An 18,683-nucleotide genomic window follows, 5' to 3' on the forward strand; every position below is an offset into this window, starting at 1 on the left:
TCTATGGGAAAGGGTTAGGACAGGATTGCGTTGCTTTTGTCGGAAGTTGACATACACTTAGGTTGGAGTCATTAAAATTTGTTTTTCAACCACTCCACAAATTTCTTGTTAACAAACTACAGTTTTGGCAAGTCGATTAGGACATCTACTTTGTGCATGACACAAGTAATTTTTCCAACAATTGTTTACAGACACAGTACATTTTCAGTGAAATAATCTATCACAATTCCAGTGGGTAAGAAGTTTACATACACTAAATTGACTGTGCCTTTAAACAGCTTAGAAAATTCCAGAAAATTATGTCATGTCTTTAGAAGCTTCTGATAGGCTAATTGACATCATTTGAGTCAATTGGAGGTGTACCCGTGGATGTATTTCAAGGCATACCTTCAAACTCAGTGCCTCTTTGCTTGACATCATGGGGAAATCCAAAGAAATCAGCCAAGACCTCAGAAAAAAAACTGTAGACTTCCACAAGTCTGGTTCATCATTGGGAGCAATTTCCAAACGCTTGAAAGTACCACGTTCATCTGTACAAACAATAGTACACAAGTATAAACACCACGGGACAACGCAGCCGTCATACCGCTCAGGAAGGAGATGCGTTCTATCTCCTAGAGATGAACGTACTTTGGTGCGAAAAGTGCAAATCAATCCCAGAACAACAGCAAAGGACCCTGTAAAGATGCTGGAGGAAACAGGTACAAAGTATCTATATCCACAGTAAAATGAGTTCTATATTGACATAACCTGAAAGGCCGCTCAGCAAGGAAGAAGCCACTGAACCAAAACCGTCATAAAAAAGCCAGACTAAGGTTTGCAACTGCACATGGGGACAAAGATCGTACTTTTTGGAGAAATATACTCTGGTCTGATGAAACAAAAATATAACTGTTTGGCCAAAATGATCATTGTTATGTTTGGAGGAAAAAGGGGGAGGCTTGCAAGCCGAAGAACACCATCCCAACCGTGAAGCACGGGGGTGGCAGCATCATGTTGTGGGGGTGCTTTGCTGCAGGAGGGACTGGTGCGCTTCACAAAATAGATGGCACCATGGGAAAAGAAAATTATGTGGATATATTGAAGCAACATCTCAAGACATCAGTCAGGAAGTTAAAGCTAGGTTGCAAATGGGTTTTTCAAATGGACAATGACCCCAAGCATACTTCCAAAGTTGTGGTAAAATGGCTGAATGACAGCAAAGTCAAGGCATTGGAGTGGTCATCACAAAGCCCTGACCTCAATCCTATAGAAAATGTGTGGGCAGAACTGAAAAAGCATGTGCGAGCAAGGACGCCAACAAACCTGACTCAGTTACACCAGCTCTGTCAGGAAGAATGTGCCAAAATTCACCCAACTTATTGTGGGAAGCTTGTGGAAGGCTCTCAGAGCTATGTGGTAATGCCCCTGTGTGTCAGTCTAAATCCTCCCCCTGTGCCAAATGCCCCAGTGTGCCACACTCTAATCCTCCCCACCCCAACACCCACAACTCCTACTCTAACATCTACCACAGAGTTACAGTGAGACAGGAAGAGATGGAGTAAGGAAGAGGGATGGAGAACAGGGGAGGAGGAGTTAGATGAAAGGAGAGTAATGAGAATACATGAGTTACCAGGGAAGGGATGGATAATAGGGGAGGAGGAGTGAGATGAAAGGAGAGTGATGAGATTACATGAGTTAGGGATGGAGGGATGGAGAATAGGGGAGGAGGAGTGAGTTGAAAGGAGAGTGATGAGATTACATGAGTTACCAGGGAAGGGATGGAGAACAGGGGAGGAGGAGTGAGATGAAAGGAGAGTGATGAGAATACACGAGTTACCAGGGAAGGGATGGAGGGATGGAGGGAATAGATCAATAAATAATAGAAAGGGAGGTCAAGACAAGTATAAGGATTGTGATGTGTGGTTGGGGATACAAGGATATAGGATGAAACAAGTGGCCTAACGTTGTGTTCAGAGACAGTCAACAGTAATAACTGGTAGAGGATGTATTCAGACACAGTCAACAGTAATAACTGGTAGAGGATGTATTCAGAGACAGTCAACAGTAATAACTGGTAGAGGATGTATTCAGAGACAGTCAACAGTAATAACTGGTAGAGGATGTATTCAGAGACAGTCAACAGTAATAACTGGTAGAGGATGTATTCAGAGACAGTCAACAGTAATAACTGGTAGAGTATGTATTCAGAGACCGTCAACAGTAATAACTGGTAGAGGATGTATTCCGAGACAGTCAACAGTAATAACTGGTAGAGGATGTATTCAGAGACAGTCAACAGTAATAACTGGTAGAGGATGTATTCAGAGACCATCAACAGTACTAACTGGTAAAGGATGTATTCAGAGACCGTCAACAGTAATAACTGGTAGAGGATGTATTCAGAGACAGTCAACAGTAATAACTGGTAGAGGATGTATTCAGAGACAGTCAACAGTAATAACTGGTAGAGGATGTATTCCGAGACAGTCAACAGTAATAACTGGTAGAGGATGTATTCAGAGACAGTCAACAGTAATAACTGGTAGAGGATGTATTCAGAGACCATCAATAGTACTAACTGGTAAAGGATGTATTCAGAGACCGTCAACAGTAATAACTGGTAGAGGATGTATTCAGAGACCGTCAACAGTAATAACTGGTAGAGGATGTATTCAGAGACAGTCAACAGTAATAACTGGTAGAGGATGTATTCAGAGACAGTCAACAGTAATAACTGGTAGAGGATGTATTCAGAGACCGTCAACAGTAACAACTGGTAGAGGATGTATTCAGAGACACTCAACAGTAATAACTGGTCGAGGATGTATTCAGAGACAGTCAACAGTAATAACTGGTAGAGGATGTATTCAGAGACAGTCAACAGTAATAACTGGTAGAGGATGTATTCCGAGACAGTCAACAGTAATAACTGGTAGAGGATGTATTCAGAGACAGTCAACAGTAATAACTGGTAGAGGATGTATTCAGAGACCATCAATAGTACTAACTGGTAAAGGATGTATTCAGAGACCGTCAACAGTAATAACTGGTAGAGGATGTATTCAGAGACCGTCAACAGTAATAACTGGTAGAGGATGTATTCAGAGACAGTCAACAGTAATAACTGGTAGAGGATGTATTCAGAGACAGTCAACAGTAATAACTGGTAGAGGATGTATTCAGAGACCGTCAACAGTAACAACTGGTAGAGGATGTATTCAGAGACACTCAACAGTAATAACTGGTCGAGGATGTATTCAGAGACAGTCAACAGTAATAACTGGTAGAGGATGTATTCAGAGACCGTCAACAGTAATAACTTGTAGAGGATGTATTCAGAGACCGTCAACAGTAATAACTGGTAGAGGATGTATTCAGAGACCGTCAACAGTAATAACTGGTAGAGGATGTATTCAGAGACCGTCAACAGTAATAACTGGTAGAGGATGTATTCAGAGACAGTCAACAGTAATAACTGGTAGAGGATGTATTCAGAGACAGTCAGCAGTAATAACTGGTAGAGGATGTATTCAGAGACCGTCAACAGTAATAACTGGTAGAGGATGTATTCCGAGACAGTCAACAGTAATAACTGGTAGAGGATGTATTCAGAGACCGTCAACAGTACTAACTGGTAGAGGATGTATTCAGAGACAGTCAACAGTAATAACTAGTAGAGGATGTATTCAGAGACCGTCAACAGTAATAACTGGTAGAGGATGTATTCAGAGACAGTCAACAGTAATAACTGGTCGAGGATGTATTCAGAGACAGTCAACAGTAATAACTGGTAGAGGATGTATTCAGAGACCGTCAACAGTAATAACTGGTAGAGGATATATTCAGAGACCGTCAACAGTAATAACTGGTAGAGGATGTATTCAGAGACAGTCAACAGTAATAACTGGTCGAGGATGTATTCAGAGACAGTCAACAGTAATAACTGGTAGAGGATGTATTCAGAGACCGTCAACAGTAATAACTGGTAGAGGATGTATTCAGAGACCGTCAACAGTAATAACTGGTAGAGGATGTATTCAGAGACCGTCAACAGTAATAACTGGTAGAGGATGTATTCAGAGACCGTCAACAGTAATAACTGGTAGAGGATGTATTCAGTGACAGTCAACAGTAATAACTGGTAGAGGATGTATTCAGAGACAGTCAACAGTAATAACTGGTAGAGGATGTATTCAGAGACCGTCAACAGTAATAACTGGTAGAGGTTGTATTCAGAGACCGTCAACAGTAATAACTGGTAGAGGATGTATTCAGAGACAGTCAATAGTAATAACTGGGAGAGGATGTATTCAGAGACAGTCAACAGTAATAACTGGTAGAGGATGTATTCAGAGACAGTCAACAGTAATAACTGGTAGAGGAGGTATTCAGAGACCGTCAACAGTAATAACTGGTAGAGGATGTATTCAGAGACAGTCAACAGTAATAACTGGTAGAGGATGTATTCAGAGACACTCAACAGTAATAACTGGTCGAGGATGTATTCAGAGACAGTCAACAGTAATAACTGGTAGAGGATGTATTCAGAGACAGTCAACAGTAATAACTGGTAGAATGTAAAAAAAGAAAAATAACACATTTTTAAGGAGCAACAATAAAATAACAGTAGCGAGGCTGTATAGAGTGGGTACCGGTACAGAGTCAATGTGGAGGCTGTATAGAGGGGGTACCGGTACAGAGTCAATGTGGAGGCTGTATAGAGTGGGTACCGGTACAGAGTCAATGTGGAGGCTGTATAGAGGGGGTACCGGTACAGAGTCAATGTGGAGGCTGTATAGAGTGGGTACCGGTACAGAGTCAATATGGAGGCTGTATAGAGGGGGTACCGGTACAGAGTCAATGTGGAGGCTGTATAGAGGGGGTACCGGTACAGAGTCAATGTGGAGGCTGTATAGAGGGGGTACCGGTACCGAGTCAATATGGAGGCTGTATAGAGGGGGTACCGGTACAGATTCAATGTGGAGGCTGTATAGAGGGGGTACCGGTACAGAGTCAATGTGGAGGCTGTATAGAGGGGGTACCGGTACAGAGTCAATGTGGAGGCTGTATACAGTGGGTACCAGTACAGAGTCAATGTGGAGGCTATATGCAGGGGGTACCGGTACAGAGTCTTGGTCAATTGTTAGGGCCTTCCTCTGATACCGCCTGGTATAGAGGTCCTGCATGGCAGGAAGCTTGGCCCCAGTGATGTACTGGGCTGTACACAGTACCCTCTGTAGTGCCTTGCGGTTGGAGGCCAAGCAGTTGCCATACCAGGTGATGATGCAACCATTCAGGATGCTCTCTATGGTGCAGCTGTAGGACTTTTAGAGGTTTTAAGGACCTATACCAAATCTTTTCAGTCTCCTGAGGGGGAATAGAAGTTGTCGTGCCCTCTTCACAACTGTTTTGGTGTGTTCGGACCATGAAAGTTGGTTGGTGATGTGGACACCAAGGAACTTGAAGCTCTCAACCTGCTCCACTACAGCCCCGTCGATGAGAATGGGGGCATACTCAATCCTCCTTTTCCTGTAGTCTACGATCATCTCCTTTGTCTTGATCACGGTGAGGGAGAGATTGTTGTCCTGTCACCACACTGCCAGGTCTCTGACCTCCTCCCTATAGGCTGTCTCATCGTTGTCGGTGATCAGGCCTACTGTTGTGTCGTGGGCAAACTTAATGATGGTGTCGGAGTTTGGTACACTTTCACTCTTTAATTTCATTCACTCTTAATTTTATTCACTCTATAATTTCATTAATTCTTTAATTCCTGTTTTAGACATTAACCATGCCCCTTCTCTCTCTCTCTCTCTCTCTCTCTCTCTCTCTCTCTCTCTCTCTCCAGGTTGTATGAAGGAAAAGAACAGGAAGAGTTTGAGGAGTCTCTTCGGAGACTCTTTGAGTCCATCAACAACCTGATGACGAGTGACCAAAACACTACCGTCTTACTGCAGGTTAACACTCTCACTTCTCTGTCTTTCTCCTCCTCTCTCCTGTTATCCCCTGTCTGCTTCTCTCCTCCTCCCCTCTCTTCTCCACTCCTCTCTCTCCTCCCCTAACTCTCTATATCTCACTCTCTCTCCATCTTCTCTTCTCTTGCTCAGTTATTGATGTCTTCATGTGTGCTGATTTCAGGTTTTATGATTCTTTCCCCATCCATGTGTCTCTCTCTCGCTTTCTCTCTCTCTCTTTCTCTGCCTCTTTCTCTCTCTGTCTCTGCCTCTCTCTCTCTCTGTCTCTGCCTCTCTCTCGTTCTCCCTCTCTCTCTCCAGGTGGCTGCTCTGAAGTACCTACCAACAGTCTTGCAGGATGTCGAGACAGTGTTTGATGCCAAACTCCTGAGGTGAGTGCTATCCTCCACTGCCTCCACCACCCCATGGCGACCCCTTTCACAGATCTCACAGGAACAGGAAATAGAACCACTGTCAACATCACTCAGACCCTTCTCAGGATGCCATATGAAGCAACATGTTTCTCACCTCATCCCTCACCTCAGTCACCTGTACCCAACGTCCCCCAACTCCGACCCTCTGACTGTCTCATCACATTGTCTCCACATAAACAAAGAAAAACAACGCAGTCTTAAACACTGTCTCTGCCCCCCTGCCCTCTACCAAGGTCACGACCTTATTCCCTAGTCCTCTTTAACACTCAGGGACTCAACACCTCCTCCATTAACCTTTCATTAACCCCTAAAAGACAGACAGCCTTGCCTTTACAGTACCCATAATGAATATAGATATGGCTGTCTGCGACACGCTTTTACAATTATAGCATTTAACATTAACCATTTACATGAATTTAGCAGTATCATTTAATGGTTCTAGTTTCTGTATGACCAACAGTGGTTTGGTTCCAGACAATGTCTTTATTTCTGGCCTGACCTTCCTGTGACCTGTGTCTGAGACTTGTCTCTCTGGGGTGTGTGTGTGACTCTGAGATGTGTGTTCAGACAGTCCACATCTGTCTGGCCTGTTGTCTCTGGAGTGGCTGAGTGTCAACACAATGTTATGGAGGTGTTACCTGGACCAGACTGACAGTGTCTCTCTCTCTCTCAAAGATAGTTTTAAGATAAACAAAATAAACCAAATAGATCCCAATACACAAAACATATCCCAAAACACACAACTGATCCCAATATACAAAACAGTATACAAAACAGATCCCAACACACACAACAACAGATCCCAATACACACACCAGATCCCAACAGACACAACAACATCCTCATCTTGATGTGTTCCATCGTGGTTGATATGTAGTCTACTGGTGCAGATACAGTGACTGAATGAGTGAGGATATGGAGGAGATGACAAGATGCCCTGAAGATAGTTGACTGGACCAACAATAATCGTAAAACGTCTGTTATGAGGGCGCCCATGTTGATATGTCAACCCTTTGTTGCAGTACGCTGGGCCATTATGGGAGCGCCAATTAACACACACAACCAGCAGGCCGGCTCCAAGTAGGGATGGAACGTGGGACGCTGTAAGACAGACCGACAGCTGTATATAATACAATAACATGACGTTTCAGTTTTGAATTACTCTCAAATAATTACAGAGCCTGATTAGCATGCGAGGCACCACGGAAATGTTATTTCTACTGTCCAGAAAACTGAAATAAAAGCAGTTGGCTTTATTATTCCATTTGTGTTGTTGGTCTGGCTAATGGAGGTGCTGTAATGGGTAATCTGGAATGGCAGCCCCCATGCTCAATCTCCCTACGAAGCGGCCAAGCCTTTGTGACCGGCTCGTTGAATCATTATTTGATTGGATTACGGGCTGAGGGTGACACCAACTGGTGTCTTCATTAGTGTCCGTCGTCAGTTTGGCTCGTCTGTGTCCCTAATGGCACCCTGTATACCCTGGTCAAAAGTAGTGCACTATATAGGGGACATGGTGCCGTTGGGGAAGCAACTCCCGTCTCTGTGCTGTCTAGCTGTATCTGTGTCTCTTTCCTCCTGAGTCTGCTCAGGTCAGGCAGAATGGCATTTAGTGTTTGGTTTTGAGTAACGCATGTAATTTCATCCGCTGTGGTAATGGTGTAATGCTATTCATATATGCTGCGGTAGCGTTCGCCTCGCACCTGAGCTTAGAAGACTTCCTGATTGAATAAAAACGCATAGAAAACAAGAAAATACTTCCACTCTACATGAAATGAGCCATGTGCTATTTACAACTGAAATGAAAGTGTTGTATTAACACTGTAGCTCCCCTCTCCATTTCCTTGCATCTCTTTCCGTCCGTCTCTCTCCGTACCCTATCAGACTCTCCATTAACAGGGCTTTACTGGTATGGGAAACACATGTTTATATGGTTATATACCCTCTCTTAACACCCCCTACCTCTTCCTCCCTCTCTCCCTCTTTCCCTCTCTCCAGTCGGTTGCTGTATGACTTCTACACCTGTATCCCTCCTGACAAGCTTCAGAAGCACAAGGTGGCCTCCATGACAGAGATTGTCAGCAGCAAACTCTTCCAGAAGCAGGGTAAGACAGACTGACCAATCAGGTCCCTCCATGCTAGGCAACTGAGCAATGACTGACCTCCATGTTGACTACCATATGAGCAGCCAACCAATCACATGCCTTATCTAGTAAGATATTTCAACATTAGGCCTGTTTGGTTAGATCAAGGCCTGCCCACTATCAGATCAGATATAAGGGTTCTCTTAAAAACCTATTTGGGATAGGGGGCAGCATTTTCACATTCGGATGAAAAGCGTGCCCAGAGTAAACTGCCTGCTACTGAGGCCCAGAAGCTAATATATGCATACTAGTAGTATATTATGATGGAAAACACTCTGAAGTTTCTAAAACTGTTTGAATTATGTCTGTTTTGTCTGGATGTTTTCGAGGCACAACATTATTGAACATAATACGCCAACTGAGATATTTGGATATAAATATGAACTTTATTGAACAAAACATACATGTATTGTGTAACATGAAGTCCTATGAGTGCCATCTGATGAAGATCATCAAAGGTTAGTGATTAATTTTATCTCTATTTCTGCTTTTTTTGTGACTCTTCTCTTTGGCTAAAAAAATGGCTGTATGTTTTTTTGTGACTAGGCTCTGACCTAGCATAATCATATGGTGTGCTTTCGCTGTAAAGCCTTTTTGAAATCGGACACGATGGGTAGATTAACAAGAAGTTAAGCTCTAATTTGGTGTATTGCACTTGTGAATGTATGAAAGTTAAATACTTCTACAAAATATATGTTCTTATTTCTAGCCTTAATTAAGTACCCTACATCACCATTCAAACACACTACGGCCCACTTCACTCCCTCTCCTTCCCTCCTCTCAGAGCCTATTACGAAGACCTAATTGGCCAGTAGTGATGTGATAAGTGGCCAATCCTCTCCCTCAGTAGCCCCCCCCCCCCCCCCCCCCCCCAGTCTGATTGATGGAAACCTCTGGTGCTACTGTTCTCTAATTGGCTCCTGATAAGTGGTCCGTTACCGAACCATCTCCACGGAGACAGACATGTCTGACATTTTGGCATCGTTGTCACAGCGCCCCGCTCCACTGTTTGTTTTTAAACTGATATCGGAATGAATATGTTAAAGAGAGAGAGAGAGAGAGAGAGAGAGAGAGAGAGAGAAAGAGAGAGAGACCAGCAGCAGAAGAGGCTCATTGGTAGTTAGACAGACAGCTACCCCCCTCCCCTTCTTCCCTTATCACCCCCTTCCTCTCTCCTCCCTGTTCCCCGCTCCCTGGCCCGTCTTTGTCTCCGGGTGACAGATGTTGTTGTGTCTGGGATGTGTGTGTGTGTGTTATTTAGCTGGTTTGCGGTTGATGATTATCGATGTTGTTTTTGGACGACGTTGCTATGGGTGAGTCATCAGTCAGCCATGCCCGGTAGCTGGTATAGTTGGGGACGGGGACGGGGGGGTAGAGTTGTGGAGAGCTCAACATCGCGGAGTGGCATGGCCTGGACGCTTCTCCCGTATTGATCACGTTGGCGGTGATTGATTCCCCTAGGGGCTCCGAGCGCACCGCGGCCGATGGCCAACTGTCACTGTGCCCAGAGTCACTCTGCATTAACACAGAGAGGGGAGAGTGAGGGGAGAGAGAGGGGGAGAGAGGGAGTGAGGAAAGAGTAATGTCATGGGAGAGATGAGAGGAAATTGTTGATGGAGAGAGAGAGAGAGAGAGAGAGAGAGAGAGAGAGAGAGAGATTGACCTCTGCGTTTGTTAGCTGGATGGACACACGCAAAGTTCATGTAGCTCATCAGCGTACCTCTGTCTCCCTCCGAGCCTGTCACTGGTCAGTTGTGACATTAATGAATCACCCTGTGTGACGATTCCTAACCCAATTCAAATGTTCCCTGTTCATCTGAAGTTCTTATCCATTTATTTAGTCATTCATACCGTCTCAACCCTGAGACGTTAAATAAGGGCTGACTCATTGTAATTGAGATGTATTTGGTCTTGGGTTGTAGATGTGAGCCTGTTTGTGGGAGAGCATTTAGGCCAGTCAAATATGCAGGAGGGGAGTACATTTTATACCAGCTAATGGGTTCTGGTCTGACATCACTGCCTCCCAATACGTATCTACCTGTCTGAGTCACAATACATGTTGAATCTGCCTGTCTGCCTCCCAATACATAGTGAATCTACCTGTCTGCCTCCCAATACATACTGAATCTCCCTGTCTACCTACCAATACATAGTGAATCTACTTGTCTGCCTCCCAATACATAGTGAATCTACCTGTCTGCCTCCCAATACATAGTGAATCTCCCTGTCTACCTACCAATACATAGTGAATCTACCTGTCTGCCTCCCAATACATAGTGAATCTACCTGTCTGCCTCCCAATACATGTTGAATCTACCTGTCTACCTACCAAGACATAGTTAATCTACCTGTCTGCTTCCCAATACATAGTGAATCTACCTGTCTGCAGTGAATGTTTGTGTGTGTTCGTGTGCCGGGGGGGGGGGGGGGGGTGTCTATGTGTGTGTTCTTGATATTTGTGTGTGTGTGTGTGTGTGTTTCTTGGACTGGTTGCCTCTGTCCTAGGGTTTATGACACAGGGTTGCATCCATGGACCATGTGTAACGTTTCAACGGATTGGATTTTTTCCCTCTAGATTAATTTGACATACGCTCCATGGATTAAGGAGCCTGGCAGGCACATACTGTACAAACACATGCGCGCACACACACAAACGCACGTGTCTGTCACAATGGCTAATCTGTTTCTGGTTGCCCAGAAACATTTATGAGAAGCAATAATGGCTCAATTTACACAAACTACAATTCCGTCAGACAATCAGTGTGACAGGTTGAACACATCAAAACCAGATGGGATGGTTGAAGAGAGGAACCATACTGGATGGGATGGTAGAAGAGAGGAACCATACTGGATGGGATGGTAGAAGAGAGGAACCATACTGGATGGGATGGTAGAAGAGAGTAACCATACTGGATGGGATGGTAGAAGAGAGGAACCCTACTGGATGGGATGGTAGAAGAGAGGAACCCTACTGGATGGGATGGTAGAAGAGAGGAACCCTACTGGATGGGATGGTAGAAGAGAGGAACCATACTGGATGGGATGGTAGAAGAAAGTAACCATACTGGATGGGATGGTAGAAGAAAGTAACGATACTGAATGGGATGGTAGAAGAAAGTAACCCTACGGGATGGGATGGGAGAAGAAAGTAACCCTACGGGATGGGATGGTTGAAGAAAGTAACCATACTGGATGGGATGGTAAAGGAGAGTAACCATACTGGATGGGATGGTAGAAGAAAGTAACCATACTGGATGGGATGGTAGAAGAAAGTAACCCTACGGGATGGGATGGTTGAAGAAAGTAACCATACTGGATGGGATGGTAAAGGAGAGTAACCATACTGGATCGGATGGTAGAAGAAAGTAACCATACTGGATGGGATGGTAGAAGAAAGACACCATACTGGATGGGATGGTAGAAGAAAGACACCATACTGGATGGGATGGTAGAAGAAAGTAACCATACCGGAAGGGATGGTAGAAGAAAGTAACCATACCGGATGGGATGGTAGAAGAATGTAACCATACCAGATGGGATGGTAGAAGAGAGGAACCATACTGGATGGGATGGTAGAAGAGAGGAACCATACTGGATGGGATGGTAGAAGAGAGGAACCATACTGGATGGGATGGTAGAAGAGAGGAACCCTACTGGATGGGATGGTAGAAGAGAGGAACCCTACTGGATGGGATGGTAGAAGAGAGGAACCCTACTGGATGGGATGGTAGAAGAGAGGAACCATACTGGATGGGATGATAGAAGAGAGGAACCATACTGGATGGGATGGTAGAAGAAAGTAACCATACTGGATGGGATGGTAGAAGAAAGACACCATACTGGATGGGATGGTAGAAGAAAGACACCATACTGGATGGGATGGTAGAAGAAAGTAACCATACCGGAAGGGATGGTAGAAGAAAGTAACCATACCGGATGGGATGGTAGAAGAAAGTAACCATACCAGATGGGATGGTAGAAGAGAGGAACCATACTGGATGGGATGGTAGAAGAGAGGAACCATACTGGATGGGATGGTAGAAGAGAGGAACCATACTGGATGGGATGGTAGAAGAGAGGAATCCTACTGGATGGGATGGTAGAAGAGAGGAACCATACTGGATGGGATGGTAGAAGAGAGGAACCCTACTGGATGGGATGGTAGAAGAGAGGAACCCTACTGGATGGGATGGTAGAAGAGAGGAACCATACTGGATGGGATGGTAGATGAAAGACACCATACTGGATGGGATGGTAGAAGAGAGGAACTCTACTGGATGGGATGGTAGAAGAAAGACACCATACTGGATGGGATGGTAGAAGAAAGACACCATACTGGATGGGATGGTAGAAGAAAGACACCATACTGGATGGGATGGTAGAAGAAAGTAACCATACTGGATGGGATGGTAGAAGAAAGTAACCCTACTGGATGGGATGGTAGAAGAAAGTAACCATACTGGATGGGATGGTAGAAGAAAGTAACCATACTGGATGGGATGGTAGAAGAGAGTAACCATACTGGATGGGATGGTAGAAGAAAGTAACCATACTGGATGGGATGGTAGAAGAAAGACACCATACTGGATGGGATGGTAGAAGAAAGGAACCATACCGGATGGGATGGTAGAAGAAAGGAACCATACCGGATGGGATGGTAGGAGAAAGGAACGACAGATCAGGACAAGCAGAGACAATAAAAGAGTCCGTTGTTTATTTGTTTTCTTGCTCATTCTCTAAAGCAGGCCAGAGGGTTCAATCTAATCTGTGTGCTAACCCTTCTCTCTGTCTATCAGTCTGTGGGGGGAGGCCCTGCAGTAGGACTGTACCAGAGAGGAGGAAGCAGCAGCAGATCTTGTCTTGCCCAGAGCGAGGCTTTTATTTGAAAGTGAGCGAAACATAATATGTACAAAAGAAAATAACAAAACTGGTAATTGAAAAGACTAACTAAATCAAATAGATGTCTTTAAATGTCTTTAAATGTCTTCAGATGAAGTGACGGAGGACATTCTGACAATCGTTCGACCATCCATCTCTCTCTCCTTCCATCGCCAGCCCTCTGACCATACGGTTGCTACCCAGACCAACAATCAACATCGCATCCTAGTTTTAGACAGCAAATGAATGAGAGAGAATTGATCCAATATATTAAGTCGGGGTGAGACCATACATTTGTAATGCTTTTTAGTTTTGAGTAAATTATCACGTGGGTCTTTCTGATAACTCAATATGATTTCTGAAGATAGACAGTATTAACTGAGCTAGAGAACAGACAGTTATTCTACTTAGAGAGAGGCAAAGGACATTTACATTTACTCTCTTGTCCAGAGGGACTTACAGGAGTGACTTGATACATTTTCACACTTTTTCATATTGTTTCTACATATGTGTGCAGGTGTACAGTATGTGTATAAACTTGTATGTCTATGTCTGTATGAGACTGTGTATTTTATTCTATACATGAGTCATTTACACCCCAAACACACACAGCTGAACCTAGAAGCACATACTGTCTGATCTGTCCATACCCATCTTTGATTACTACTCTACACCCATCCCGAAAGCAACGATGAGTTACTATGGAAACTGTTGGGTTGGGTGGTGAGAGAGGTGGGGGGAGGGAGGTGGGAGAGGGGGGAGGGGGGAGAGGGGTGGAGGAAGAGAGGGAGGTGGGAGAGATGAGTGAGGGGGAGTAATGGAAAAGAGGAGATGGAGTTTTGTCATTTTGGGAAATGTCTCTCTGTCTGTCTGTTTCTCATTCTGTCTGTCTGTCTGTTTCTCATTCTGTCTGTCTGTCTGTCTGTCTGTCTGTCCGTTGTTTGTTATTTTGGACAAGGCTATGTCTAAGGATCTGAGAGGAAGAGGACAGATACTGCGTACTGACGAGCCAAGTTGGGACAGGAACAAATAAATCAATTTCTTCATCTATTCCTCTCTTAACTTGTCAATTAAACACATCAGTAGACATAATCAAATAAACAGACAATTAATGGATCAATACGCTTGGCATGCTGTTGAAAGAGAGACAGGCAGAGCGAGACGGCCGGACAGACTGAAACAGACAGACAGAGAAAGAGACAGACAGAGAGACAGACAGAGAGACAGACAGAGAGACAGACAGACAGACAGACAGACAGACAGACAGACAGACAGACAGACAGACAGACAGACAGACAGACAGACAGACAGACAGACAGACAGAGAAAGAGACAGGCAGAGCGAGACGGCCGGACAGACTGAAACAGACAGACAGAGAAAGAGACAGACAGAGAGACAGACAGAGAGACAGACAGACAGACAGACAGAGAGACAGACAGAGAGACAGACAGAGAGACAGACAGAGAGACAGACAGACAGACAGACAGACAGACAGACAGACAGACAGACAGACAGACAGAGAAAGAGACAGACAGAGAGACAGACAGAGAGACAGACAGAGAGACAGACAGACAGACAGACAGAGAGACAGACAGACAGACAGACAGACAGACAGACAGACAGACAGAGAAAGAGACAGGCAGAGCGAGACGGCCGGACAGACTGAAACAGACAGACAGAGAAAGAGACAGACAGAGAGACAGACAGAGAGACAGACAGACAGACAGACAGAGAGACAGACAGAGAGACAGACAGAGAGACAGACAGAGAGACAGACAGACAGACAGACAGACAGACAGAGAAAGAGACAGACAGACAGACAGACAGACAGACAGAGAGACAGACAGAGAGACAGACAGACAGACAGACAGACAGACAGACAGACAGACAGACAGACAGAGAAAGAGACAGGCAGAGCGAGACGGCCGGACAGACTGAAACAGACAGACAGAGAAAGAGACAGACAGAGAGACAGACAGAGAGACAGACAGACAGACAGACAGACAGACAGAGATGGCACAGAGAGATAGTAATAGTGATTTGGACTACCACCAGTCCTTTCCACCCCCTAGATGTAGCTGCTTGTTTCAGGACTGGCCTCCTCTATTACCTTCCCAATCTAACTCTGAGACAGGGATCCTAACCAACCAGTGAAAGAGAGAAAGAAGAGGAGGAGGAAGAGGGCTCTGATTTAGATGCCCGCCAGTAATTGGAATGTCACCTTATTACCATGCTAGATAGTTTATTGTGCTGGCTGGGACTCGGTGGCATGAAATGAAAAATGGAAAGTAGCTTTTCAGCTGGCTGCTGATTTATCATGGCTGTTTCCACTGCCTGCCAGCCAGGGATGGCTGTCCATTTCTATTCAATTAGACACACACACATACAGACATACACACACACACACACACACACACACACACTCAAACAAAAGCTGAGATTATAGAGAGTAAACAGTTTTTAGAATGGAATAAAGATTAGTACTTCAGGCTGTGTGTGTGTGGGGGGGGGGACTTGGTGGGTGAGAACATGTTAAACACCATTGTCTCCTCTAGCCAGAGTTTAGCATTTAACTTTCACTCACTCTGAGGCCCGCTTTTCATAGGCAAAATACATCCTGCAGAGCACAGGCACGTGCATACGCACAAACAGGGTTGAAGTGGTCTGGTCTCGAAAATTGCTTGCTGGGTAATTTAGTTATTTTGTTCTTGGCTGGTACAGTAATACCCTCTCTCACTTCCTGACCCTCTCACCTTATCACCCTCTCACCTTATCACCCTCTCTCACTTCCTCACCCTCTCACCTTATCACCCTCTCACCTTATCACCCTTTCTCACTTCCTCACCCTCTGTCACCTCCTCACCTTCTCTCACCCTCTCAACTTCTCACCCTCTTTCTCCCACCTCATCACCCTCTCTCACCTCATCACCCTCTCTCACCTTCTCCCACCCTCTCAACTTCTCACCCTCTTTCTCCTACCTCATCAGCCTCTCTCACCTTCTCAACCTCTCTCACCTCACTCTCACTTCCTGACCCTCTCACCTTATCACCCTCTCACCTTATCACCCTCTCTCACTTCCTCACCCTCTCACCTTATCACCCTCTCACCTTATCACCCTTTCTCACTTCCTCACCCTCTCTCACCTCATCACCCTCTCTCACCTTCTCCCACCCTCTCAACTTCTCACCCTCTTTCTCCTACCTCATCAGCCTCTCTCACCTTCTCAACCTCTCTCACCTGCTCACCCTTTCACCTTCTCACCCTCTCTCAACTCCTCACCCTCTCTCACCTCCTCACCCTCTCTCACCTCCGCACCCTCTCTCACCCTCTCAGCTTCTCTCCCTCTCACCTCATTTTAAGAAATATTGGCCCAGTCTATTTCATGGCCCAGTGATAGACTAGCGTCCTGTCCAGGCAGTGTACAGCAAGCTACCTCACACTGCAGAAACAGGAGATAACTTCCTGCCCTATGGGCCATCCTGGCTAACTTACTATTTCATATATCACCAGACAGGTGTGTTGTATTGTAACCACAATATGTTTGAGTAGAACTTGTGTAGGGGAGGAGTGGTTGGTTGGGTTTGGACATGTTTACATTAGAGGAGAGTCAATACAATGTCTTGTCTCTTATCTCTCACTGTTCACATAAACAGTAGCAAGGAGGAAGATCAACTTTCTCACTTTATCTTTGTTTATTCTCTCTTTCTCTGGATCACTGAGCTGTGTGCATCTCTTTGTCTGGATCACTGAGCTGTGTACATCTCCTTCTCTGGATCACTGATCTGTGTACATCTCTTGGCAGTGTACTACTCTCTCTTTACTTTCCCCCTCCTCTAACTCCTCTTCTTCTCCCTCTTCCCTCCCCTCCCCTCCCCTAACTGCCAAGTCTCCTCTCCTCCCAATTTTCTCCCCTCCTCCCCATCCCCCTCTCCTCCTCCCTGTCCCCCCCCCTTTCCTCCCACCTTTCCTGTCTCTCTCAGTGCAGTGATTGAGTGCTAGGTTTCCTGTCTCTCTCAGTGCAGTGATTGAGTGCTAGGTTAGACCCAGGCTATCTCAGCACGACTTGCCTGCTTGCTCTCTGTTAATAATGACTCTCCTCTGCCTAAATGAGCTTTTAATGTGCTTAGTCTACCTGCGGCTAGAGAGAGGGAGGGAAAGAAAGAAAGATTAAAGAATGGAGAGCATTGAGTTTGGTATTTGGTATTTTATTAGGATCCCCATTAGCTGTTGTAAAAGCAGCAGCTACTCTTCCAGGGGTCCACACAAAACATGAACCATGACATAATACAGAACATCAGTAGACAAGAACAGCTCAAGGACAGAACTACAGTTTAAATGGTCAGTGTGTGGTTGTGCAGTTTGAGAGACCCTGTTGTATATGTACGGTTGTTTGATCACCTGTGTGTGTGTGTGTGTGTGTGTGTGTGTGTGTGTGTGTGTGTGTGTGTGTGTGTGTGTGTGTGTGTGTGTGTGTGCGCGCGCGCGACTGGAACCTGACCATCCTGAATATGTGTTGTGTCCCTCAGAGTGCCGTGACATTCTTCTACCCATGATGCTTCGGGAGCTGAGTGGAGCGCTGAAGGACATGGGGGAGGGGCCTCATGACGAGCGGAGGAACAGCGTGGAGCTGCTCAACAACATCCTGGAGGTCCTGAGCAGAGACAATGTGGTGAGACACACACACAGCCTATCAGGACACAGCCTGTCAGGGCACAGCTTACTGCTTACCCATTTGAGCCTAGGTTTCTTCCTAGGTCCCTTCCTTCTAGGCAATGGTGTAAAGTACTTTAAAATACTACTTGCCTTTTACTTTTATTTCACTACATTCCTAAGGAAAATGATGTACTTTTTACTCCAGACATTTTCCCTGACACATGTTGAATGCTTAGCAGGACAGGAAAATGGTCCCTTGTCATCCACACTGCCTCTGATCTGACAGACTCACCAAATACACATGCTTCATTTGTAAACGATGCCTTAGTGTTGGAGTGTGTCCCTGGCTGTCTGTAAAAAAATAAAAATGAATGGTGCCATCTTGTTTGCTTAGTATAAGGAATTTAAAGGGATTTATGCTTTTACTTCTGATACTTAAGTGCATTTTTAGCAATTGCATTGACTTTTGATACTGAAATATATTTAAAACCAGATACTTTTAGTCCAGTAATATTTTACTTGGTGACTTTCACTTTTACTTGAGTAATTTTCTATTAATGTATATTTACTTTTACACAAGTATGACAGTTGGGTACATTTTCCACCACTTCTTCAAGGGAGTTTCCTGACCACTGTGCTT

The 18,683-nt window shown here is 44.9% G+C and overlaps 1 protein-coding gene across 2 annotated transcripts in view; it reads left to right on the top strand.

Moving 5' to 3' along the window:
- The window catches only part of dock2 (dedicator of cytokinesis 2), a 145,662-nt gene that overhangs the window by 52,196 nt on the left and 74,783 nt on the right, over window positions 1-18,683 (top strand). For both annotated transcript variants that reach the window (XM_036969569.2, XM_036969568.2), the window contains exons 22-25: window positions 5,828-5,936; window positions 6,255-6,325; window positions 8,366-8,472; window positions 17,917-18,059. In XM_036969569.2, coding sequence (XP_036825464.1) covers window positions 5,828-5,936; window positions 6,255-6,325; window positions 8,366-8,472; window positions 17,917-18,059 — 430 coding nt within the window. The remainder of the gene's footprint in view (window positions 1-5,827; window positions 5,937-6,254; window positions 6,326-8,365; window positions 8,473-17,916; window positions 18,060-18,683) is intronic.

This window comes from Oncorhynchus mykiss, chromosome 25 (assembly GCF_057628025.1).
Source record: "Oncorhynchus mykiss isolate SJ-2025 chromosome 25, ASM5762802v1, whole genome shotgun sequence".
Lineage (NCBI taxonomy): Eukaryota > Metazoa > Chordata > Actinopteri > Salmoniformes > Salmonidae > Oncorhynchus > Oncorhynchus mykiss.